The sequence below is a fragment of the Marmota monax genome, unplaced genomic scaffold, assembly GCF_021218885.2.
Source record: "Marmota monax isolate L192 unplaced genomic scaffold, Marmota_monax_Labrador192_F-V1.1 WCK01_AAM20220418_F8-fsc00228, whole genome shotgun sequence".
NCBI classification, from domain to species: domain Eukaryota; kingdom Metazoa; phylum Chordata; class Mammalia; order Rodentia; family Sciuridae; genus Marmota; species Marmota monax.
The window spans coordinates 3,137,229-3,163,016 of NW_026695240.1; the positions used below are offsets into that span (position 1 = coordinate 3,137,229).

A 25,788-nucleotide genomic window follows, 5' to 3' on the forward strand; every position below is an offset into this window, starting at 1 on the left:
GGTGCTATGTGTACATGGTTATTATAATTTAAATTTTAAGTTCCACTTGCTCATTGTTGTAAAGTGATTGATTGGCTTTTATATATTGACCTTCCTATAATTGCTTATTAGTTCTAGCAGTTTTTTTTAATTGAGTCTTGCACATTTTCTACATAGACAACCATTCCATCTGCTAACAAAGAGTTTTCTTTATCAATCTGTACACTTTTCTTATTACATTAGATAGAATTTCCAGTATGATGTTTAAAAGGAGTGTGAAGAGAGGATATTCTTGCCATATTCCTTATCTTAGCAGGAATATTTATATTTCTCAACATTATGTTAGCTGCCTAGTTTTTTGGTTTGGTTTCAAATATGTTCTTTATCAACTTGAGGAAATCCCTTTAGATTCCTAGTTTCTGAGTTTTGTTTTTTGTTTTCTTTAAATCATGTTTGTATATTGGATTTTTTTCAAATGGATTTTTCAAATGTCCAACCAGCCATATATATCCTACTTGGTTGTTGTGCATAATTCTTTTTCTGTGTTGTTAAATTTTGATTTACCAATTTTTGTTAAAGATTTTTGCATCTATGAGAGAGAGAGAGAGAGAGAGAGAGAAGTCTTTTTAGCTGTTTTTTGTTTCTTGTAATGTGTTTGTCCTTATTTTGGTAATTGGTTATTAGGGTAATGCTGGTCTCATAAAATGAGTTAGGAAGTATTCCCCTCTTCTGGGCATGGAAAAATAAGAATTCATACCCCATTTGAATCAAATGTATGATATGTCAATATCATTGTATTATCTTGAGCAACTAATAAAAAAAAAGAATTAGTATAAGTTCTGTCTGATTTGCTAGAATTCAGCAGTGAAGCCATCTTAGCCTAGTACTTTCTGTTTCACAACATTATTAATTATTGATTCAATTTCTGTTGGTATGTCAAATCTTTTGTAATTGTCATTTAGTTCTTGAATATGCCGTTCCTTATTTTTCAGTCTTTCTTCTGGTTTGGTTTTAAGTTTTGTAGAAATTCCTATTAAAATATCCTTGAGCTGAGAGGATTTCTTTCCTCAGCCAAGTTGAATTTAAATGTGCCCATCAAAGGCATTCTTCATGGGCTGGGGATGTGGCTCAAGCGGTAGTGCGCTTGCCTGGCATGCATGCGGCCCGGGTTCGATCCTCAGCACCACATACAAACAAAGATGTTGCGTCTACCGAAAACTAAAAAATAAATGTTAAAAATTCTCTCTCTCTCTCTCTCTCTCTCTCTCTCTCTCTCTCTCTCTCTCAAAAAAAAAAGGTATTCTTCATTTGTTATACTATTTATTATATGTAGCATTTTCTTTTTATACTTAGAACTTCCATCTTTCAGCTTACATTGTCCATCTTTTCTTGCATGTTTTATATTTTTTTCACTAGAACCTTTAGTATTTCATTCATAATTATTTTAAAATCCTACTCTGATAATCACAACATTCTTGCCATATCTGATTTTGGTTCTTTCCCTTGCTCTACCTCTGCAAACTGAGTATTTTGCTTTTTACTATGCCGTGGATTTTTTGGTTTTGTTTTGTTTTGCTAGTTGTAGTCGGACACAATACCTTTGTTTTATTTATTTTTATCTGGTGATAAAGTTCAAACCCAGTGCCTCACACATGCTAGGCAAGTGCTCTACCCCTGAGCTACAACCCCAGCGCTGCCTCCTGTTTTTTTTAAACTGAACATTTTGTACTTGTAAAACGAACTTGATAAATAGATCTATATTGATGTTGTAGTTTAAGTTGGTGGGGTTAGTTACCTCTGATTCTGTGATTTGGTCTTGATGTTTCTGTGAACTAGTGTCCCCATACTGTGAACTTCACCAATGTTTCTTCATTTTTACACCACCCCCCATCCCCCATTAGGTGGGACAGGAAGACTACAGTGAATCAGAATTGGTTATTTCCCTTACCCCAATTGGTGTGGCTTCAATAAAATCCCAATAGGTTAGACTCTGGTGTAATAGTTATCTCAGGGCAAGCCTTGTTAAGAAAGGACTTCTCTGTATTTCAATAGGGCAGCTTTTCCTTTCCTTCTGCCGGATGCACTCTGGGATTTTTCTCTGATCTTTACTGTAAGAACCTGGTTGGTCTCCTGGACATATATCACAAAAGTGTGAAGGTCTCCTGAGACTGATTCCTTTGGAGTTTTTACCACTCAAAAGTTGTCCAAACCTCTGGTAATTCATCTATTATGGTTCAGGTTTTTCTACTCTATTTTGGATTTCTGTGGTTTTGCTCTGTTGTGATTCTCATATCTGTCTATCTGCCTCTTGAACTTGGGGCAGCAGATTGCCCTGTGACCTTCCTTGTCCTGATGTATCAAGATGTTGATTTTTCAATTTTTTAATTGTTAGGAGAGAGTAACAAGTTCCAAGCTCTTTATCTGCCAAACTAGAGAGACCAGAACTTTTAAATACTCTATATTTTTAGTCTGAAATATATTTGTAGTCCCTCGATTAGTTTGGATATCAGGCTGTTTGCCTGTCATCATTTCTCTCCTTTTCTCTAGCAATAGCAACCTGTCTTATACTTTATCACCCACTTGCTTCCTTTTTTTTAATATTTGTAATTGTAGATGGGCACAATACCTTCAGTTTATTTATTTATTTTTGTTTGGTACTGAGGATCGAATCCAGTGCCTCACACATGCCATGTAAGCGCTCTACCATTGAGCTACAACCTCAGCACACTTGCTTCCTTCATGACTAAATTTTTGTTTACTTTTGCCATTTTCCTTTTTAAAAATTTGAAGCATTTACATGATGTATAAAAATCTTTTTCTTCTTTCTTTCTTTCTTTTTCTTTTTCTTTTTTTTTTTTTTGCACCAGGAATCGAACCCTGGGGCATTTAACCACTGAGCCACTTCCCCAGTCCTTTTTTTTTTTTTTTTGAGACAGAGTCTCATGAAGGCTGGCTTTGAACTGTGATACTTTGATATTCTTGCTTCAGTCTCCGGAGTTACTGGGATTACAGGCATGCCCCACTGCACCTGGCTAAAAATCTTGTGTGCATCTTGCTAACTAAATTTTATATATATATATATATATTTCCCAGATCAATAATTAGAATATTTTTATTTCCCCAGAAAATTCCCTTGGTTCCTTCCCTCATAATGACTACCATCCCATTCAAAAGTCACTACTTCTGACTTTCATCTCCATATATTAGTTTTGCCTGTCCTAGAACTTTGTATAAACTGAATCATACAGCGAGTTTAATCTCTGGCTTCATTTGCTCAGATATTGTAATTTTTAATCCATCTTATCGTATGTCTCAGATTATTTTTATTAGTAAGCAACAGTACCACGATTTGTTTATCCAGTCATCTGTTGATGAATATCTGGGGAGTTTCCATTTTGGGAGCTACTAGAAATAAAACTACCATGTACATTTGTGTTCAAGTCTTTATAAAGATGTGTTTTCAGGGGCTTGGGCTGTGGCTCAGCGGTAGCGCACTTGCCTGGCATGTGTGAGGCACTGGGTTTGATTCTCAGCACCACATATAAATTAAAAAACATACAGATCTATCAACAGCTAAAAATTAAAAATTTTTTTAAAAGTGTTTTCATTTCTCTTAGATACCTAGGATAGGATTAACTGGGTAATTAGCTTTGCAAGCTATGGAAATATTGGCCACCATGGGAATTTAAACTGATAATGTCAACTGTACCCAGCATTGGGCAAAAGCCTCAGCAGCTATTTCTGGGACATAATTAATGACAGTGTCCTAAAGATATTTTAGTGTTCCCATGTAACCAGCTGCTGTTTACTAAATTTAACATCTAAGAGCAATACAAGGAGCCATTTTACAAAATACTTCTAATATAGTTCCTGTGAAATGACCTTGGCAGAGGGCTATATTGAGACTGGTGCTCTGTTTCAAAGTTATTCCTTACTGTAATAGTGGTACCCTTTCATGCATTGGAGAGGCTCAAATCACATTCAAATTTGTAATATTAGTTTCTGAACCTTTGTGAAATGTTATTTTCTTATTGTCTGGCATACAATAACTTTCTAAAGATCTCCTGGTATCCAAAGTAGAGGCTTGATTTCTGCATTGCCTAGGAGTTCCTTAAAGAAACAAATGCTACAGGCAGAAATAAGACAGAAGTAATTGAGCTAGCAGCAGACGATAAGGCATAACCCATGGGGTAAATGAGGCCTCCAAAGTTAGATGTGGAAAAGGATTTGTCTCTATATACCAACTATTTATGTAGCAGCAGAAGCTACTGAGCGTCCTCCAGTAAAATTCAATTCTGACGCTACTCCCCAGTTTAGATGCCAAGCAAACTCCAGGTGGTTTTACCTATGGTTCTGATCAACCAGCTATAAATTGGAATTTACACAGCCCCTCCTGAGTTTCAATGAATTTGCTAGAGCATATCACAGAATTTGGGGTGAGGGGATGGAGATAAACCTAATGAATAGAGTGATTGATCCTACTTCCCAATGAGTAATAGGATTGTTGCTGTTCAGTGAAGGTAAAGAGGGCTATATCTGGAACCTGGTGATTGTCTGACATTCCTCTCAGTACTTTTATGCCTACTAGTGAAGGCTAATGGAAAAATTACAGCAATAAAAAGAAAAATGGCAGAATTATTGAAGAATCAAACCACGAATGGTCACCTTACTAGGTAAATAATCCAGAGGATCTGAGGTTATTATTAAAGGCAGTGGAAGTATAGAGTAGGTTGTTCAAGGAGGAAGCCATAGACATGAGCTGTAACCTCATAGCGAATTACAGACATAACGACTATAGTTTTTGCATATTTTCTCGTGATATGAGTGTGTTTATTTTTATACTAGACACATTTTTGTCTTTCATTTTTATTTTATATATACATTTTTTGGAATCTAAAATAAGACAATAAGCTTTAATTTATTCTCTAGATAAAAGAATATTCAGGGGTAGGGTTGTGGCTTAGTGGTAGAGTGCTTGCCTAGCATGTGTGAGGCACTGGATTCAATTATCAGCACCACATATAAATAAATAAAATAAAGGTCCATTGACAACTAAAAAAATATTAAAAATAAAAAGATTATGTAGTGAGGTTGTAACTTTAAGAAGTAATTTAGCTGGGTGCTGTGGCCCACACCTGTAATCCCAGTGGCTCAGGAGGCTGAGATAGGAGGATTGTGAGTTCAAACCAGTCTCAGCAAAAGTGAGATGCTGAGCAACTCAGTGAGACCCAGTCTCTAAATAAAATACAAAATAGGTCTGAGGGCGCTGGGTTTGTGGCTCAGTGATAAAGCTCTCACCTAGCACATGTGAGGCACTGGGTTCGAGTCTCAGCACCACATAAAAATAAATAAATAAAGGTATTGTATCCAACTGCCCCTGAGTTCAATCCCCAGTCCCCCACCCCCAACCCTCCGCCAAAAAAAAAAGTAATATCATGATAACAGCAGTTAATCAGCTAGTAATGTTACCAGTTATTGGGACTGTGCATTTTCTCACCTCGATAGCTATACTTTACTAAATAGAAATGTGGAGTTATTTTGTTGTAAGGAAACTTCAGTGTATGTGAAAAAGGATGTGTAGGAACTGAGTAGCCAAAGGGGGGTGGACTGTGCCAGTTATTAATTTATTTCCTCCAAATTCAGCCTTTAATGCCTGCTCTGTGAAAATGGTTTGGACCCTAAGCACTTATCCTTTACAGTGAGTTAACTTTTGTCAAGAGAATGAGAGGGTCACTGAAGGAGGAAGTGGGGGGTTCTCTTCCTGGCTTTGGATGCTGCAGGTAACCACCTTGCTGAAGCTACTTTATAAGATACTGTATGTTCCAGATCTCATGCCACTGTGGCACACCAACCCCCCTGATGTTGATGCCAGGCATTGACCGCAGGCCTTATACCACTCAGACTCACTTTGAGTACCTGGCATCAGAGCAGATTTCTCCACTATCCAGTAGGTCACAATCACAGCTTCTCCAGTGAGGTCTGAAACCTACCCTTGGGGGTAGGTTTGTCCTTCTTTGGGTATTCTCCCTCAACCATAAAGAACCCTTTATAGGGCTGGGGTTGTAGCTCAGCGGTAGTGTGCTCCCCTCACATGCGGGAGGCCCTGGGTTCAATCCTCAGCACCACATAAAAATAAAATAAAGGTTTTGTGTCCATGTACAACTAAAAAATTTTTTTAAAGAACCCTTTATATAAGTACTTTTTATGTCCTTATGGTTACTTTCCTATCATTAATATTTCCTTGTATTAAAATCTGCTTAAATTTTTCTGTGATTTTTGTTTTCTAATTGAGCTCAAACTGATAAAAATTATAAGAACTGACTATAGTTAGAAAAGCCTCCTTATCTACTCTTGAGGGAGGCCCACCATCATTCATCTTCACCCTTAAGCTCTCCTGATTCTCAACTCCCATATCTCATAAGGTAGGGCAGATTGCTGTCAGCCAAAAGCATCAGTGACTTATGTCTCCTCAATGCTCTTGCTTCCTTGGAAGATCATAATTTTCATAATAAAAATGCACACCTTTCTTCCAAATAATGAACAGAACACTGGGCATGATGGAAAATCTCAATAACTTGAAAATGAATATCTGTTTGCAATGGTGTTGTATTACCTAACCATTACCACTTTAACCAAATGATCAGATTTAGTATCATTAGACATGAAATGACATGATTCCATTTTTTTCAAACAAACAAACAATAAATAAATAAATAAATTGGACACAATATCTTTATTTATTTTTATGTTGTAGGTTTAGAGAGACTTAACATTAAATGCAGTGCCCAATCAAAGTTCATGAATTGCATTTAATGCAGAAAATTTTATTTAAGATATTTGGGGGGAATTTGAATGTGCTTGAATTGTGGAATTATTGTTAATTTCCTTTGGTAGGATCATGGAGTTGTAGTTAAAAGGTACACAGGGCATATACTAATGCATGAAATGATGTATGTACACTATTTTGTGGTTTGCAGTATGTTTGTTACTTTGTTTAGTGATATGTGTATGAGATATTGTAGTAGTTAGTGTTTGTTAAGAAAATAACTTTTTCTTAGGAGATATGTTTAGACATGTTTGGTAGTGAAGTAACATGATACTTAGATTATTTTGAAATGGTAGAGTCAGAGAATCAGAAGTGGCAAATCATTAATGGTGAATCTAGGTAACAGGCACGCATAAGAGTTCTTTGTGTTATTCTTTCAGTGCTTATGGATATTTAAAGTTTTTGAAATAAATAGTTGAAGTAAATTGTCTACAAGAGGACTCCACTTTATCACATAGGATAAGTAAATGTGGAAGGCACTGAGCTACTTGGGGATGCAGACAAAAACCCCACTAAGAACAAGACAACTAGTGAACTAATTTCCTTTTTTTTTTTTTTTTAAGTTGGACACAATATCTTTATTTATTTATTTTTATGTAGTGCTGAGGATCGAACCCAGGGCCTCGCACATGCTAGGCGAGCGCTCTACCACTGAGCCACAACCCCTGAGCCACAACCCCAGCCCTAGTGAACCAATTTCTTAAACTGTTTCTGTAGGAAAGTTTCAGGTCTAGAAATATATAATTTGGGGCTGGGGTTGTGGCTCAGTGGTAAGAGCACTTGCCTAGCATGTGTGAGGCCCTCGTTTGATTCTCAGCACCACATATAAATAAATGAATAAAATAAAGGTCCATAACATCTAAAAAAATAAATTTTAAAAAAGAAAAAGGTTTTATATCCTAGTGGCAAAGAACGCTCAATAAGTAAGGGGGAAGGACTAACTTGTCAAGAACATGGCTTTCTAATGAATGGCAGGTCATGCTGTCCTCTTCCTGCTCTGAGGGGTTTCCTTATCCAGAGACAGGATTAGAAATCTGAAAAAAAAAATAAGTGCTAGGACTATAATCAAAGTATGGGCAGAGCTGCATTCTTTTCTAGGATCTACGGGAGAATCTATTTCCTTGCTTTTTTTTCCCCCTTCTAAAAGCTGCCTGTATTCTTTATTCTAGTCCCTTCCTACATCTTAAAAGCGCGCATCATTCTAACCTTCATTTCTCTTGTCATTTCTCTCTGACTCTGTCCCTTCTGCCTTCCTCTTACAAGGACCTTTCTTGGGCCTACTCAGGTAATTCCAGATACTCTTCCCATCTGAAAAGATCCTTATTGAAATATATCTGCAAAGTCTCTTTCACCATGTAAGATAACCTAAGTATAGTTCTTGGGATTAAAACTTGCCATTTGGGAGACAAGACCATTATTTCATCTGCCACTCGTCTTATTCACATCATTTGATACGTGAACTTTTTGTTCCTTTAATTTGTTCATGCAAGGCATTTTGTCATTAGATTTCCCCCCCCTCCCTTTTTTGGTACTGGAGATTGAACCCAGGGGCGCTTAACCATTAAGCCATTGGATTTCTTAATGCTCTTCAACTAGAAAATCTTTTACATAATTCATTGTATAAATTTTATACTACATTATTGAAATCCGCCTTTTATTTGGAATATTTATATCTATAATCATAAATGAGCCAGGCGCAGTGGCATACACCTAAAATCCCAGTAACTGGGGAGGCTGAGACAGGAGGATTACAAGTGCAAAGCCAGCCTCAGCAAAAGCAAGATGCTAAGCAACTCAGTGAGACCCTGTCTCATTTAAATAAAATACAAAGTAGGGCTGGGGGTATGACTCAGTGTTTGAGTGCCCCTGAGTTCAATCCCTGGTACCCCCCCAAAAATAAAACATAAATGAAACTGATAAATAAAACTTTTGGTCTTTGTTGGTCTCCCTCTCAGTGCCTGTAGGGTCAGGGGGTATTGTGACCAGGTCTTCTCTGGGTTCTAGGAACAAAGGCTTGTCTCTTGGTTTCTTAACCCTTTTCCCTTTTTCTTTCTCTAAGAACTCAGAAGAGGAGAGAATTACGCATCTGGAGCCATGGTGGAGGTAAAGTTGTATTTGCCACTTTCTTCTTGGGAAGGACTTCTTGGTTTGGGGGACCTGTTCTGTTTCAGGAATCTGTCCAGATTTATAGTAATGAGACAGAGAAAGAAAAAGAGGGAAGAAGCCATATTTATGGAGCAGTTTTCCTAAGCTAGCCCCCAGCATGTTTCCTTTGCACACATTGTCTTATGTGACCCAGAATTTCCATTTCCCTGGATTTTGTTCATTCCCAGAATCCTGTTGACAACGAACTGCCTCAGTTATTTTGCAGGGAAGTTGAAGAATACAATAAGTTTATTCACATTAGTCTCACTAGTTTTTTTTAATTGTCCCCTCTAGGTTCACCAAAAATAGCCCTTTTGGCTTATAAACTTCTAATACCTGGAATAGCTGTATGCTCGCTTATCAAGATAGAAATAACTTAATTGCATTCTTTCTAACAATTTAGGTAACATAAGATTTTTGCCAAAATGTCAAGATCTATTATGTCAGAGCTACCTATGGAAACACCATGTAGAGTCAGTGTAAATATTTTTAAATTATTTTTTATCTGCATACATGAGAATGTGATTATTTTCAGAGTAAGATCATACCACTAGTAGAAGCAACTGACTTATTGAGCACTTACTTTTAGCTGCTGTAGTTTGAAGTTTTTTCCATATGTGATTTTGTTTAATCCACATAATAATCCTGTGAAACAAATTGGCAAGTCATAGTTGTACTGATAGCTGGCCTGCTTGCTTTCTCTTTTTTTCCTAGTGTATAAAGTAATGGTGGGTGTGTTGTCAGTGACATCTCAGATTTGGTGAAATAGGTTATTATACTAAATTGGCAAATGAGAAAATAGTTCTATTAAGTCACTTGTCCCAAAGTTACATAGTTAATAAATAGTAGAGCCAAGATTTCTAAATTGCCTTCTGATTTTCTTTGCCCACTTTTCAAAGATCACATGTTACCTTTCTTTTTCGGGTTTATTTTAAACACAGTTTACATGTTTTGCATATTTATTTGTCATTTATAAGCTATCTAGAAATATTTTTTTCACAAACTGTTTTATTTTACATTCAGAGGTTTCAAAATATACTCGATGAATCAATCTGTTACTTATATTGTTTTCCCTCTGTCATGCTGGTAGGCCTTTCAACTACCACAAAAATAGAAAGTCACTGGTATTTTCCTAAAGTACTTTTTTCTTTTGTTCAGAGTAATCTTTAAGATAAACCATGTAATCTATAACCAGAGAATGTTGGCTGTAAAAATTCCTAATTTGAAGTGTTTATTTAGATTTTGCCCCCCTATGGCTTTAGAGGAATTACTTTTAGAGAAGAGCATGGTTCTTGTAGGATGTGAAATCAGAGTTATTTTTCCTGGATATGCCTATGTATGCGGCTCTTCATTTATCTTGTCTTCAAGAATTTTTTTCACTCACAGAATATTATTTCTAATCTCGATTAATCTGTTTCTTCCGTTCATTTTGACTTTTCAGAATTCTGTGAGAATTTGTTGAGTTTGTCTTTCTATTCTCATCTATACCAGAACCTTCCTAAGGAGTCAGAAGAGGGCTCCCTCTCCATTCTCCACACTCTTTAGGTGGGGAGGGAGCTTCTGTCCCCCTGCTCTTCAACCCTTGATTGTCCATTTCTCCACCTGTTTCTTCCTTTCCTTAAAGTAGTAATTGCCCTTAGTTGATACACTAAAGGGAGGTTGTATACTGTGATCATATTTCTGCTATTTACTATCTGTGTGACCATGGGTTTTCTTCATAGTTTCCTTAGTATAATGTGATCTATGAGGTTTAGGGAATATGATGATAAAGAAATACACCTAAATGTACCCTTAACTCTGCCAGCCTGGGGTTCCCCCAACTCCTGCCTCCTGGTTTTTCCAATGTCCAATGAGATACCAGGTCTCATTGTTTTGTTTTGTTTTGTTTTTTTCTCTTTCCTGCTTATGAGTTCACGCCTTATTGCCTCACTGTGCTGTCTTGTTTCAGATCAGACTTTGTAGGAGATATAGTGTACTGATCTCCTAATTATGCTCCCTGCCCCTTTTACTCTTCACCAGTAAAATAGTTTGGTCCTGTCACTTCCTTTATTTTGCTCATTGAGTTCCTATTTCTTTCAGGATAAACTCTTACTCTTTTATGTTCATTCTATTTTTATTCAAAAATACATTCTGTATTTACTGGAACATTAAGCCTAGCATTGGAGTATAATGATCAGAAGGATGTGTTGTCTCCCTGTCCCTGTCCCAGACAGCCTATCTCGGTATCTGCCAATATCTCTAGCTCCCTGGATTTTATTTATTTATTTTTTATTATTTTTTAATTTATTCTTTGATACCAGGGACTTAACCCAGAGGCACTTAGCCACTCACCCAGCCAGCCCTTTTATTTTTTATTGTGAGACAGGGTCTCATTAGGTTGCTCACCACCTCACTAAATTGCTGAACCTGCCTCAGCCTCCTGAACTGCTTGGATTATAGGCATGTGCCATCACACTGGACAGCTCCCTTGGATTTTAAGGACTGAATATGATAGAAATGCAGTTGTGGAGTTATGAGACATTTTTAAGGAGATTTCTGCCAGTTGGATACTAATACGTGGGTCCGTTTTGAACTTGTATAGTGTGTTTTCACCTTTGGACACATTGTTTTGAGTCTGAATCTCCATGCATTTTGGTATCTTAGGAACAAGGAAAATTATAGTAAGAGACAGGTTAGCTGGTTGTATAAATTATTGAGAAATAATAACTCCTAACTCCAAAAGGATCCTAGGGAACTTCTCTAACTAGTGCCCAGCAATAAAAAATATTGAGTATGTAAGGTGGGCTGTTATGCAGCCAGTAAAAATGATGTCTGTTTAAGAATTTGCAGTGACATGGAAAAGTGATTAGGGCCAGGCACACCTGTAATCCAAACTACTCAGGAGGCTGAGGCAGGAGAACCACAAGTTCAAGGCCTACTTCTGCAACTTAGTGAGACCCTGTCTTAAGTTAAGAAAAAAGGGGGGGGGCTAGGGATGTAACTCAGTGTTCAGAGAGCCCCTGAGTTCAGTCCTCAACACCACAGGAAGAAAACGAAAAAGAGAAGTGATTTGGATTTACTATTCTAGGTTTGGGGGCTTAAGGTTTTGTTGGTTTTATTTGGTTTTGTTGAGCCTGGGTTAGTTTTATGTTGTTGTTGTTTTTGTGCTTGCAGTTTTTTGTTTTGTTTTGTTTTTTGGAGTGGGGAGACCTGGAGAGGAGTGCTGGAAATTGAACTCAGGGAGGCTTAAGCTCTGAACTACATCTAGCCCTTTGAGACAGCATCTCACTGAGTTGTTTAGGGCCTTGCTTAGTTGCTGAGGCTGGCTTTGAACTTCTGCCTCAGCCTCCTGAGTCACTAGGATTACAGGTATGTAGCCTGAGTTTTAAAGAAATTATTAAGTTCCATCCATTTTCAGAGAGATTTTTATAAGATATTTTGGTGTGATTCAGATTTTCTTTTTTTCCTTGAATGGGAGAATGGAGAAGAAAAATGAGAGGTATGCCAAACACAGAGACTGCTGTTTACTTTCTTCTGCAGATTCATGTAATTGGGAAACAACACTTACCTAGACTTTGTCTACTCCCAGACCTGGGTGCGTAACAAAAATTCCAGGTTACATCTGCAGCAGCAGGCATGCCCAAGACCTTTGAGGGCATTTGTCTCTGATCTCCCGTTTCCACGCTGACCCATCTATGTGGAAGCATTCAGTACAGCCTGGTCCAATGGAGTGCCCTACTGAATTGCTTTCTCATATATTGCCTTAAGATTTTGTCCACTAATTTCACAAAGAGAATATTTGTTTGTATTTTCAGTTCAAAGATTTAGCCATTTACTTCTCTCAGAAGGAGTGGGAATGTTTGCACTCTGAACAGAAGAATCTATACAAAGATGTAATGTTGGAGAATTACAACAATTTGACCTCACTAGGTAAGTTTACCAATCAAAATTCAGAATTAGTCTTCTGGAATTTTTATGTCATTTATTATGAGTTTTTAAGTGAATGTTTTTGAAATACCTGGCTAAATGTATGATTCTTGCTCAACAAAGAATGGTTTGTTCCTTGTGAATTTTGTATCGGGCTTCTCCCTTGGGCACATTTATCTTACCCATTCTCCTGACCTTCATTTCTCCTTCTGATTCTTAATCTATAGGCTCTTCTTGATAATCATGGACTGATTTTGATTTTGACATCTCAACATAACCTTTTCCCTTTTTTTCCTTGAGCAGGACTTTCTGAAACTAAGCCAAGTGTGATCTCCTTATTGGAGCAGGGGAAGGAGCCCTGGATGGTTAAGAGGAAGAAGGCAAAAGAATGGTATCCAGGTGAGTGATAAGGAACTATACTGAAGACAACATGGCAGTCCTCAGCCAGTCTGCTTGAGAAAAGGCCACACTTCTGAGATTTTGGTAGAAAAGCTTTCTACCAACAAAAGGCATGAGATCTGGGGAGAAACTAAGGATAATCCGACACAGGCTCCAGGTTATTATTACTCCACTTCTCATTCTCTTGCTATTCTGTCATTTCCCTCCCATTTCAGACAGGAAGTACCCTCATCCTTCCCCTATAAAAATCATTTTATATGCACTTTAGGTCTGTTTTTCTGCTGTGTTTTAGAAACAGCTTTATTGAAATATAATTCTCCTATCATAAAACTCTTTTCACTTAAAGTGTACAATTGAGTAGTTTTTAGTATATTTAGAGTGGAATATTTTCATTTCCTCAAAATGAAACCCCATACCCATTAATATTCACTCCCACACTACTTAGGAACTTACTTTCTCCTGAAATGTGAAAACCTCTTCTGCTTTCTTTCTTGTTATCTTATAGATTGGGAGTCCAGAAGAAAAACCAAGACTTTATCTCGAGAGAACAGTTATGAAATTAAATCATTACATCGGGAGATAACAAAAAAACGTACATGTTCCAACCTTGAATTCAACAGGGTCAAAGATAGCAGAGAAATCAAATGCCACTTGGAGAGACAGCAGGGGCATAAGGAGGTACAAGTCAAACAAGCCAAAATAACCACTAAAAAACGGCCCCCTGCAGTTGAGTGCATAGCCCCTGGAGAATATCATAGAGCTCATACTGGAGAAAAATCCTGTGAATGTCAGAAATGTAAGAAAGCTTCTGGGAGCCAGTCATGTCCTGTTCAAAACGAAAGAATTCATAATAAGGAAAAAGACTTTGAATGTGGAGAATGTGGGGAAATCTTTAAGAGTAGGTCAGACTTGATTAAACATGAGAAACTTCATGAAAGCAAAAAAAGCAATGAAAATAAGAAAAGTGCCATTAATCATGGCTCTGAGGTTACTCAACCTCAGAGCACTCATTCTGGTGAGAAGTCTCATAAGTGTAAAGAATGTGGGAAAGCCTTTCATTCTAAGTCACAGCTTAGTCAACATCAAAAGATGCATATAGGTGAGAAACCCTACAAGTGTAAGGAGTGTGGGAAGGCTTTTCCATCTGTTGCACAACTTAATCTTCATCAGAGAGTTCATACTGATGAGAAGTTCTTTGAATGTAAGGAATGTGGGAAAGCCTTTACCCGCCCCTCACATCTTTTTCGACATCAGAGAATCCATACTGGTGAGAAACCCCATAAATGTAAGGAATGTGGGAAAGCTTTCCGTTATGACACACAGCTTAGTCTTCATCAGTTAATTCATACTGGTGAAAGACGCTATGAATGTAAAGAATGTGGGAAAGTATATAGTTGTGCCTCACAATTGAATCTACATCAAATGATTCATACTGGTGAGAAACCTCATAAATGTAAAGAATGTGGGAAAGGTTTTATCTCTGATTCACATCTTCTTCGACATCAGAGTGTTCATACTGGTGAGAAGCCCTATAAATGTAAACAGTGCGGGAATGCCTTTCGTCGTGGCTCAGAACTTACTCGACATCAGAGAGCTCACGCTGGTGAAAAACCCTATAAGTGTAAGGAATGTGGAAAGGCCTTTACCTGTAGCACAGAACTGGCTAGACATCAGAAAGTTCACACTGGTGAGAGACCCCATAAATGTAAGGAATGTGGGAAGGCTTTTATTCGAAGGTCAGAACTTACTCACCATGAGAGAAGCCATAGTGGTGAAAAACCTTATGAGTGTAAGGAATGTGGAAAGGCCTTTGGTCGTGGCTCAGAACTTAGTCGACACCAGAAAATTCATACTGGTGAGAAGCCCTATGAATGTAAGCAATGTGGGAAGGCCTTTATTCGTGGCTCACACCTTACTCAACATCAGAGAATTCATATAGGACAGAGGAGCGAATGAAGGCTCAGAATTTGATTGACCTCATAAAATTTCATATTTTTTTTTAAGCCTATGATTGAAGGAATGTGAGGAAACATTTGAGGTTAGCGACTTAACTGAATATCAGATACTATGGATATATGCCTAAAAGACTCTTATTTAAATAACAGCTGTGACTGACGGAAACTTTATAAATGTTACAAATTGGAAAGGGGTTGTTTGTATCAGAATTTATTAAACATCAGAATTCAGTTGTGAAAACTGGGAAATTCCATAAACATAAGGAAACTGGGAATGCCTTTTTGCTGCTTAGAACCAAGTCAACCTCAGGGAATTCATAACAGGGAGAAGCTCAGGAAGGTGTCAGAGAAATTAATTATTGGGGTATTTCCTAACATCAGGGCCTTGGGCCTTTGGGGAAATCAAAGAATTCATAATATAAATGCCATGTATGTTGGACAGCAATTTACTTTATGCATCTGATAATTGATGTTTGAGAAAGGCTACATTAGCATTAAAAATGCAGCATATTCTTCCATCCCACTTAAATTTTGTTAAATATTTGCTAGCCAATTCTGTAAAATTCACCTGAACCAAATCACTGGAAGGGTATTTAACCAGTGATTAATTTTTATTTGCCCTCACCATTATAACTCATTTTGTAAGGGCAAACAACTACATTTAAATTTTCTCATTTGCAAATTAATAATACCAGTTCTTATTTCTTACTTGCATGGTGAGGATTAAATACACTTATATCCTTTCCAGCAATGTCTAGCTAGTATTGAAAGTTCACCAAATGAGCTCAGTTCAGTGCATATACCTGTAATCCCAGCAACACTGAGGGCTGAGGCAAAAGAAAAGTGCCAAATGAGAGCTGCTTTTATTATTACTTTTCTTCATTGTCTCTTCACCATTGTGTATTTTTAGAGATCATAGAGTCCTTATATTCAGTGACATCTTGCATTATTTATTTTTCTTTATTAAATGTTAGATAATTATTCCTGGAGAAAAATGTAAAGTTTTCATTCATAGTTTGTCATTTTACCTCATCTGGGGATTTGTAATGTAAAGAAACCTGGGGGAGAGAGACAGTAGGAGAAAGGTGGGTTGCTGTGAGGTTAGGGAGAAAATTAAAATGATTTTCTTTAAAAAACCTCTGCCCCCACCTCCCCACCAAAAAAAAACAAAAAAACAAAAAACTATCCTCTCTATTATAGAGAATTAGAAAATAACAGTGCTCTAGCCAAAAGCCAAGTTTCCACTTAGGAAATATTAAAAATACCTGTATAAATAGTTTTTATATTAAGAAAATTAAGGGGCTGGCCCAGTTGCAGAGCATTTATTTGTCTAGCATGCATGAGGCCCTGGGTTCAGTCCCCATCACCAAAAGAGAAGAAAACTAAGGCAGATTACCATTAGGAATGAATGGCCATGAGAATTTGCTAAATACCAATAAAAGAAAAACTAACTTCCCTTAGTATGCGTAGTATGTGTAGAACAGAAACACGAAGGGTCAGGATTCATTCAGACTTAGACATTGCCTGTTCTAGTAAGTTCCATATATATATATTTTAAAAAAAAATCTTTTCGGTTGTCAATGAACCTTTATTTATATGCAATGCTGAGAATCAAACCCAGTGACTCTCACATGCTAGGCAAGCGATCTACCACTGAACCACAACCCCAGGCCCCCCACCCCCCAGTCAATATTTGATGAAAGGAATAAATAGGATTTGACTCCAGCGTGTAGAGAAACACAAAATTAATGCAAGGGGAAAAAAAACTTGAACAACTTTTCCTGAAATTAAAAGTATTTCATCCTTCAAAGAAAAAGGTCAAGAATCATGAAAAATTATATAGTTATAAAAATGGAGATTTCACAGAAATAAGGCTGTATTGAATTATCAGATACTATTGGTTAGTTTTGCCTATTCATTGATGTTCCTCTGCCATTCTCCCTTTGGCAGGATTGGTTACCAATCACCTAAGTCTATAAATACCAGGTGCTGCTTCTAGTTTGCTTTGCAAACTGATCATATGTATAATGTTCCTGGCCACAGAATACCTGACCAAACTCTGCAGATGGACCTCAGTTAAATTTTTTTCCTAACAAAATACAAGGAGATGGTCTTCTCAACTACAGGACACATATCTGTATGGTTGTGTGATATAGGGAATTGTGGCCATTTTGCAATCAGGAAGGGTCAAGAGGCTAAGCTAGGCACAGAAGACACGTTGAGTTTATCTGTGTTCTTAACAGTAGATCTGAGGAAACGATTCAGAACTGCCCTTTCCCTGGTCTTGAGTGAATAAGAAACTATGTTTTAACTTTATTCTCAGTTAATCTGAGTCCTGGGGAATTAACATTTAAATTGTTTTTTCATATATATACACATACATATTTATTCAACTTTACTAGAGAAAGTTCAGCTTTTTATGGAATAGCTGACATAGAAAAGCATTATTTTATTAAATATTTTCTTAAACATTATTGAAATATATACATATATCCAGCTTTAATTTAGTAAGATATAGGAAATATTTGTTTACATTTAGCATTTTATAGTATATATTTTTATAGTATTTTGGAAATCCTGGAAAATTATTATTGCCCTGAATAAAGTAAAAACCAAAAAGAAACTGTTTAAAGAGCTATGCTGCATAATGCCTCTAGCACCAAATTATCTTACAGATAAAAGTCTTTAATTCTTAAAAATACAAAAAAGTCAAAGCTATGAAGCTATTGTAACCTTTTTACCAAATTTGGAAAAGGACACCGTCCAAAATTAAATCAGCTATAAAAAAAATAATCCATTGTGCTGGGTGCAGTGGCACCTGCTTATAATCCCAGTGACTCTGGAGGCTGAGGCAGGAGGATCGCAAGTTTACAAATGGCTTTTGCATCTTAGTGATGCACTAAGTAACTTCGTGTCTCAGACTTTTAAAAAGTGGGGCAGAAGGGGCTAGGGATGTGGCTCAGTAGTAAAGCAGCCCTGGGTTCAATCCCTGGTACCAAAGAAAACCAATCTATAATACTTATGGTATAAGTATTCCAGTTAAATAGCAGGTCAGACCAAGCAGCTTATTAAACATTAGCCATAATGTTCATGACCTGACTTATTAAATTGTCAAAGAATATAATGTATAAATAGTAGACATTAAGAAGTATTACACACTAATATAAGAACTTAACACTAGTTACAGCACACAGTCAACTTGCAGGTGTCCACTTACTACCTCTTGGTCCTATAAATTTTCACAACATTTAGAATAATAACAATCCACTTCTGCCCCACACTATAGAAAAATAATACATATCCTAAATAAGTTAAATATAAATTTGTATTATTTGATAGATAAACTTACTTAGATATTATTAGTCAACTCATTAAAGGGCCATTTATAACAAAAAATTCACTTTTATTAGAGGAAATATGATTACTAAATTTTAGCTGCACTGATACATTGATTTCATCTTTTTTTAATTTATTATTTTTTTGGGGGGTGGGGGTGGTGCTGGGGATTGAACCTGGGGCCTTTTGCATGCTAGGCAAGCGCTCTACCAACTGAGCTACATCCCCAGCTCCTCATGAGTCTATTCTTAAAACTTCTGTATTTTCTGAGAGTTCATGCCCATTAGAGGAATTAAATTAATAAAATCAAAGATAAGTGATAGAACTATTTCATTACAATTTTAACTTTTTTGAGACATAAAAAATATTGAGAGAGTTCTCTTTCATTTTCTGCTATTGTACACATATTTCTCTTGTCAAGTTTTGAAAGTTAAAGTTTATATATCATGTTTCAACTGAAACTTTGTATACCACAGAGGATTTTTGTTGTTGTTTGTTTGTTTAAACAAAATCGTATCCACAGAGTCTCTTAAGTGCTGAAAACCAAAGCCTAATGTGTGTGCTTAAAATATTTTCTCCATACTCAGGAAGCTTACCCACGTCCAGATTTGTTTGGGTGCACACATGTTGTGCACACACGTTGAAGTACAGTCTCCTCACATGGTTGTAGACTACGAACATCCTTTTAGTCAATACCTACAGGTCTAGTTTTAGATTTTCACATAACAGACAAACCATGGTATATACAGGCCATTCTCCCGCTAATGAAAGTTCAGGTTTATTACTTATAAGTAATCATATGATAAGCATTTTTACTACACATGTATTGTTGCATGTTGGTGCTTTTGTTCCCACTGGTCGGATTCCTTGCCTTAACAATGTAGTATATTTTAAATGTAGTAATTAGTGCCTTATTGTCTTAAACTTGGCCATTAATCTCAACAGAAATGTATGTTCGTTTTCTATTTTAATCACAACTGAACGTTTACTCAACTGAAGTTGTAACGTTCAAAAAAGTGCCTTTGTGTTTTAACTGCTAATGAAGTTGAGCATCTGCCTTGCCTAAGGGTCATTTGAGTTTTGTTTCTTTGAATTGCTTGTTTTTATCTATTTTCTTTTTTAAAATTGAAGTCAGTTTTTAAACTAATTTGTAGAAAATTGACTGAGGAGCTTGTATTGCCACATACTTTGCTGTTTGGTGTTTTTTTTAGTCTAGTGTTATTCTTTGCCTTTGTTTTTTGCAAAAAGGAGTTAAGGGCTAGAGAGCAGGCATCAGGCTTTATGTGAAAGTCTGCACACTGCCTCTGTAGCCTGGGAGCACGGGATGCATAAGCCAGTGGTTCTCACCAGGGCTGTTCTGCTTCTTCTGCCCACATCCTCAGGGTGATAATGGCAACACCCACAGACACTTTTGTCTGTTGCTGTAAAGGGGGTTGCTACTAGTATCTAGTGACAGGGATCCTCTCATTACCCTGTAATACATAGTCCAGCCTCCACAATTAAATTATCTGGCCCATCGAGTCAGTAATGCTAGTGCTGAGGTTGAGAAATCCTGACTTAGAGGTAGTGGATGCAGCTGTGTTCCAAAAAAACTTAATATCTTAAAATCAGGTAACAGGGCTTAGGCTTGTGGTTCAGTGATAGAATATTTGCCCAGCATGTGCGAAGTCCAGCACCAAAAGGAAAGAAAAATACATTTGGTCTATAGGGTGTAGTTTGCTCTTCCGTTTTAAATTTTTTTTTTTTTTGCTGTATGCTAGTTTTCTGGGTTTATTCCTGAATTGTCTTCTTTCACTGCAAATGTTTTTCCAATTTTTCTTCTATTTTATGCCTTAAAATCTTCCTGCCTAAATAACAAGGGAAAAAATATAGCACCTGTGTAACTAACACATAGTAAGCATGTTGTTTTTCTTTTTTGATTAAAATTTTATAAATAAATCATTTCAGGAAAAAAAATATGGAGTCTTCTTTTTCCCTTCTGGAGTCATCCACCTTGTGTCTGCAGAGGCAATAACTTAGTGCACCTTGTATCTGTAAGACCAACCCATAGTATTAAGGGGTTCTAAGTAACATAGATGGTAGTATATCATTCTGTCATTTTCTTTATTGACTGAAAAGGAACTGTTCTAATTCTTTACTGCTTTTTTATCCAATTTTTTCATTCTCCCCTTACTGATAGAAAAAAGTTTTCAATAACAATTCATTCTGTTTTTAAGCAGTAAGGGATTTAATAAAGAATTTTTAAATGTGAAGAATGTTCAGTAGAGCCAAGGAACCATACTTTTGGGCTGTCCACCCTCAGGAAGGGGGGAAAAAGTAGGATACGTGCCCAAGTACACTACAGCACTTCAAGGAGAAGCATCTAACCCTGCTACTACCACCACTGCTCATCACTTAGTATGGAAGCATTAGACACTGCCACTACCACGTCTCCTGCCACTGTGGATGCCATCTGTGCGCCTCCAACATCCATTGTGCTCACTTCCTCCACCTCCGAGATGCAGGTAGTGCCTGGTGGAATCCGGATTGCATATACCAACTGCCAGCTGCATCACAGTTCCCATAAAAATACATGAATTATAATAAGTAACCATGAGGGGGGGGGGGGGGGGGATCAGGCAACTTCCTTCTTGCTTTGCATTGTCCCATGAAGTTTATTTGATGGAGCAAGTACTTTTTCTCACCCGGATGAAATTGTGAGCAGACTCCACCCTTTGATTCCAGTGGAGAAAGCAAGCATGTTAATGGGGACAGTAGAGGATGGCAGGGGAGTGAAGGGGTTAAGATAGCAGGCAAGAGAGAGCAAAGATGGATGATTTCTTCTTTCCAGTCCTTGTTAATCTTCCAGCTTGCTTGTCCTTGATTTCTGATTGTTGTGGATTACAGCTCAAAGGGCTGGACTACAGCATAACAGATTTTTAGGGGGTACTTGGGAATGCCAAAAATCAAGAGGAAAAACACTGGAGGAACGTCTGGCACATAGAGCTATAGCAAACAAACAACCCAGCTCTGTTGAGAGCCACGGCCCAGTCAGAATGACTCCTGGCATTTGCCAGAGGGAATGGTTGAAAGGTGACCAGGAACCATTGAGATGATGATTTGAAATAAGCTATATATAATTGCTGTGATGCTGGATTGATTGAATTGTATATTTGACCTTTACTGTCAGGCAATAGGGCGGCTCTTGCCCGCTACTTTGGAGTTCCCGTGCAGTTCTCGAGGAGTGGGGGGGTGTCGGGGAGATTGGATGGAGGGAGTGTGATGGAGGGAGTGTGTTCCCGTGTGGTGTGTGCAGTGCCGGTGAGAGTTGGGGAATAAAGAGTTGCTGTTTGAATCTACAAGGCTTTGTGGCGGCTCGGTTATTTCAGCACAGCTCCTGCTCAAATCAACGTAAATCCTAACGCTGGAGGCCTGTTTGCCTCAGTTTCCATTACTAACAACACTTTGAACCAAAACAAAAAAAATGCACACACAACAACACAAAGTCTAAAGAGACATCAGAACCAGACTCAGATGTGGCACAGGCAGATGTTAAGATGATCAAACAAGGAATTTAAAATAACTGTAAAAGGCTCTAGAGGAAAAAACAGTATGCATTAGCAGATGTAATAAGCAGAGGGATGGAAAAGTTATGATCTATTGTAAGGGTCCGGCGAACGTCGGAGGAAGAGACCACCAAGAGACCGCGGCTCATGCAACAGCAAAAGGGGTTTATTGAGGATCCAATCCAGCATGCTGGGGCTCCGTGCTCACTCAAGAAGGGAGAGCAGCCCAGAGTCCCGAGCAGGAGTTGAGCAGTGCTTAAGTACACTTTTTGGGGAGGGCGGGGACTTTACATACATCACAGTCTCCTTTAACAAATCATCATACACTGCAGGAAAATCAAACAACAACTCTGAGACATGATTAGTACATTCATTGGCGGGAACAGGTTGGGCGGGAGCGATAGGTCACTCCTAAGGGGGGAATACATTCAAACTGATTGGTTTAGGCCCTGCAATGTCTACGTGCAAGGCCGCACAGGGTCCTAGGTTATTAAACAACCAGGCAGTCAGGGGGAATATTTACTGGGCAGTCCGGGAATTGTCCTAACAGCTACAGGAATTTCAGGTTTTGCGTGTAGCATAGGAACTTAAAAATACCTGGTCCTTTACATTTTACCTCAGGCCTTGCAGCTTAGAAACTTTACAACACCCGGTCTTTTACACTTTAACTTTTACACTTTAACTTCAATTTCTTTTACCCTTACACTATAACAAAAATGAATGCCTTTGATGAGCTCATCAAAGAGTGTACATCCCCTAGGAAAGGATAAGTAAGCTAGAAAATATGTTGGGACTTCTCAAACTAAAATGGAAACAAAAAGAATATAAGCAAAACAGAACATCCAAGGACTGACAATTACAAGTTATAATGTGTAATAGGAATAAAAAGGAGCAGACGAGGGCTGGGATTGTGGCTCAGTGGTAGAGCACTTGCCTAGCATGTGCAAGGCCCTGGGTTCGATCCTCACCACTACATAAAAATAAAGATATTGTGTCCAACTACAACTAAAGTATAAATATTTTTAAAAGCAGATGAGACAAAATACTTGAAGTAGAGTCATTTTGGTCAACAGGCTACATACATGATGATGGTTCCACTAAAGTTATATTTCCTAGTGAAATCAGTCATCTTAATTTGTATAAGTACACTATATTAATACAAAATCACCTGACAACATATTTCTCAGGACAAATCCCCATTGTTAGTTTCCTCTCTTAAAAAAAAAAAGGTGTTTCCTAAGGAATTGTGAGCTAATCATTCTGAAATCCTTATGTATGTATGCTGTAATTGATCTACTTGAATGATAGGTGGTGGGAACCAGCTTTCTCAAAGTTAGTGCAGGAAGTAGATAAGCAAGGGTAATTTAGAGTGACCCATATGTAATAGATTAGAGCTAAAGAGACATCAGTATGATATTTAGTTGAATATAGTTATAGATGATTGCATACAGAAATATTTGTATGTATTTACATCTGTAGTTTTATTCTGTCACTTGAAACTCAAAGCAATGACACCTGGAATCACTAAGACCACCTAGAACCCACTCAGTTTCTAATATATTTCCCCAATAAAAGGAACCAGGGATTGGAGATGTGGCTCAGTGGTAGAGCACTTACTTGCCTGGCATGCATGAGGCCCTGGGTTCATTCCTCAGCATTGCCCAAAAAATAAAAAGAATCAGGATTCTTGGATAAATGGCTGGTTCAAGGACTGGAGCAGGAAATATACATAGATCATTTTACAGTGCCTGAAAGCCAAAATGCTTTTAAAAGCACAGACATTCACATAATGATAGGGTCGTGTCAAAGGAATACAGGGGCCAGCTGAAACAGCTCCCAAAGGTCAAAATAAATAACACTATTAAATTATAATCCAAAGTGTGAAACTATCATCAATAAGTCCATCCAGATATAAATAAGTGACAAAATATATAGTATAACAAAGCTATAGTAACCAAAACAGTATGGTATTTGCACCAAAATAGACATGTAGACCAATGGTTATTTCATACTAAACAAAGACACCAAAAACATTGGAGAAAAGAGAGCCTCTTCAACAAATAGTGCTCGGAAAACTGGAAGTCCATATGCAGCAAAATGAAACTAAACTATCTCACTATGCACAAAACTCAAAGTAGATCAAAGACCTAGGCATTAGACCAGAGACCCTACACCTAATAGAATAAAAAGTGTGCCCAAATCTTTATCATGTCAGATTAGGGCCCAGATTCCTTAACAAGACTCCAAAAGCACAACAAATAAAATCAAGAATCAATAAATGGGATGGATTCAAACTAAAAAGCTTCTCTGCAAAAGAATCAATGAGGTGAAGAAAGAGCCTACATTTTGGGAGCAAATTTTTGCACACGCATGTCAAATAGAGCATTAATCTCCAGGATATACAAAGAATTCAAAAAAACTGAACACCAGAAAAAGAAACAAAACAATCAATAAATGGGCTAAGGAGCTGAACATTTTTTAGATGAAAAATGCAATCAATTAACAAATATATGAAAAAACATTCACTAGAGAAATGCAAATCAACTACTCCAAGATTTCATCTCGCTCTAGTCAGAATGGCAGTTATCAAGAATACAAGTAACAATAAGTGTTTGTGAAGATGTGGGGGGAAGGCACGCTCATAATGGGACTGCAAATTGGTGCAACCAATCTGGAAAGCAGTATGGAGATTCCTTGGAAAATTTGGAATGGAACCACCATTTGACCCAGCTATCCCACTCCTCGGTCTATACCCTAAAGACTTAAAAACAGCATACTACAGGGACACAGCCACAGCACAATTCACAATTGGTAAACTGTGGAAGTAACCTAGATGCCCTTCAATATATAAATGGATAAAGAAACTGTGATTATATACACACACACACACAATGGACTATTACTCAGCATTAAAAGAATAAAATTATGGCATTTGCAGATAAATGGATGAAGCTGGAGAATATCATGCTAAGTGAAACAAGCCAATCTCAAAAAACCAGGGGCCAAATGTTTTGTCTAATAAATGGATGCTAATCCATATGGGGGCTACTTTGAGATAAGTAGAGGAAATTTGGATTGGCAAAGGGGAGCAGGGAGGGGTAGGAAAGATGGTGAAATGAGATGGACATCATTACCCCTAGGTACATGTATGATTACACAAATGGTGTGACTGTACTTCATGCACAACCAGAGAAGTGAAAAATTCTCCATTTATGTACAATGAATCGAAGAGCTTTCTACTGTCATGTATAACTGATTAGAACAAACAAAATCACTGGAAACTGAAAATATATATATATAATGGAGAAGAAGCAATAAGAGTAAATTGACAGTGTAGAAATTGACAAACACTATCTCAGAGGGCCAAGGATATTGACATCAACAGTGATAAGTCATATTGTACATACCTTGATCTGATGTGATAAAAGTGACATTTGTGACCTTCTTTTCTAAACCTATAAGCTTAGTCTAATCAAGAGGAAAAACATCAGACAAATCATAATTGAGATTCAGTCTACAAAATGCCTGACCAGTAAGTCTTAAATCTGGCAAGGTCATCAAAAACAGGAAGAGTCCAAAAAACTGTCACATCCAAGTAGAATCTAAGGAGATGTGACAACTAAATGTAATGTGGCTTTATGGATTACTCAGAAAAAAAGTTAAGAAAAAACAAAATCTGAAGAACAACAGAAATGGT

General features: G+C 37.4%; 1 protein-coding gene across 4 annotated transcripts in view; it reads left to right on the forward strand.

Moving 5' to 3' along the window:
• The window catches only part of Znf568 (zinc finger protein 568), a 71,278-nt gene extending 51,671 nt beyond the window's left edge, over positions 1-19,607 (forward strand). For all 4 annotated transcript variants that reach the window (XM_046440054.2, XM_046440057.2, XM_046440055.2 and 1 more), the window contains exons 7-10: positions 8,865-8,908; positions 12,745-12,859; positions 13,160-13,255; positions 13,761-19,607. In XM_046440054.2, the coding sequence (XP_046296010.1) occupies positions 8,865-8,908; positions 12,745-12,859; positions 13,160-13,255; positions 13,761-15,211 (1,706 nt within the window). In that variant the 3' untranslated portion in view covers positions 15,212-19,607. The remainder of the gene's footprint in view (positions 1-8,864; positions 8,909-12,744; positions 12,860-13,159; positions 13,256-13,760) is intronic.
• Positions 19,608-25,788: the final 6,181 nt, after the last annotated feature.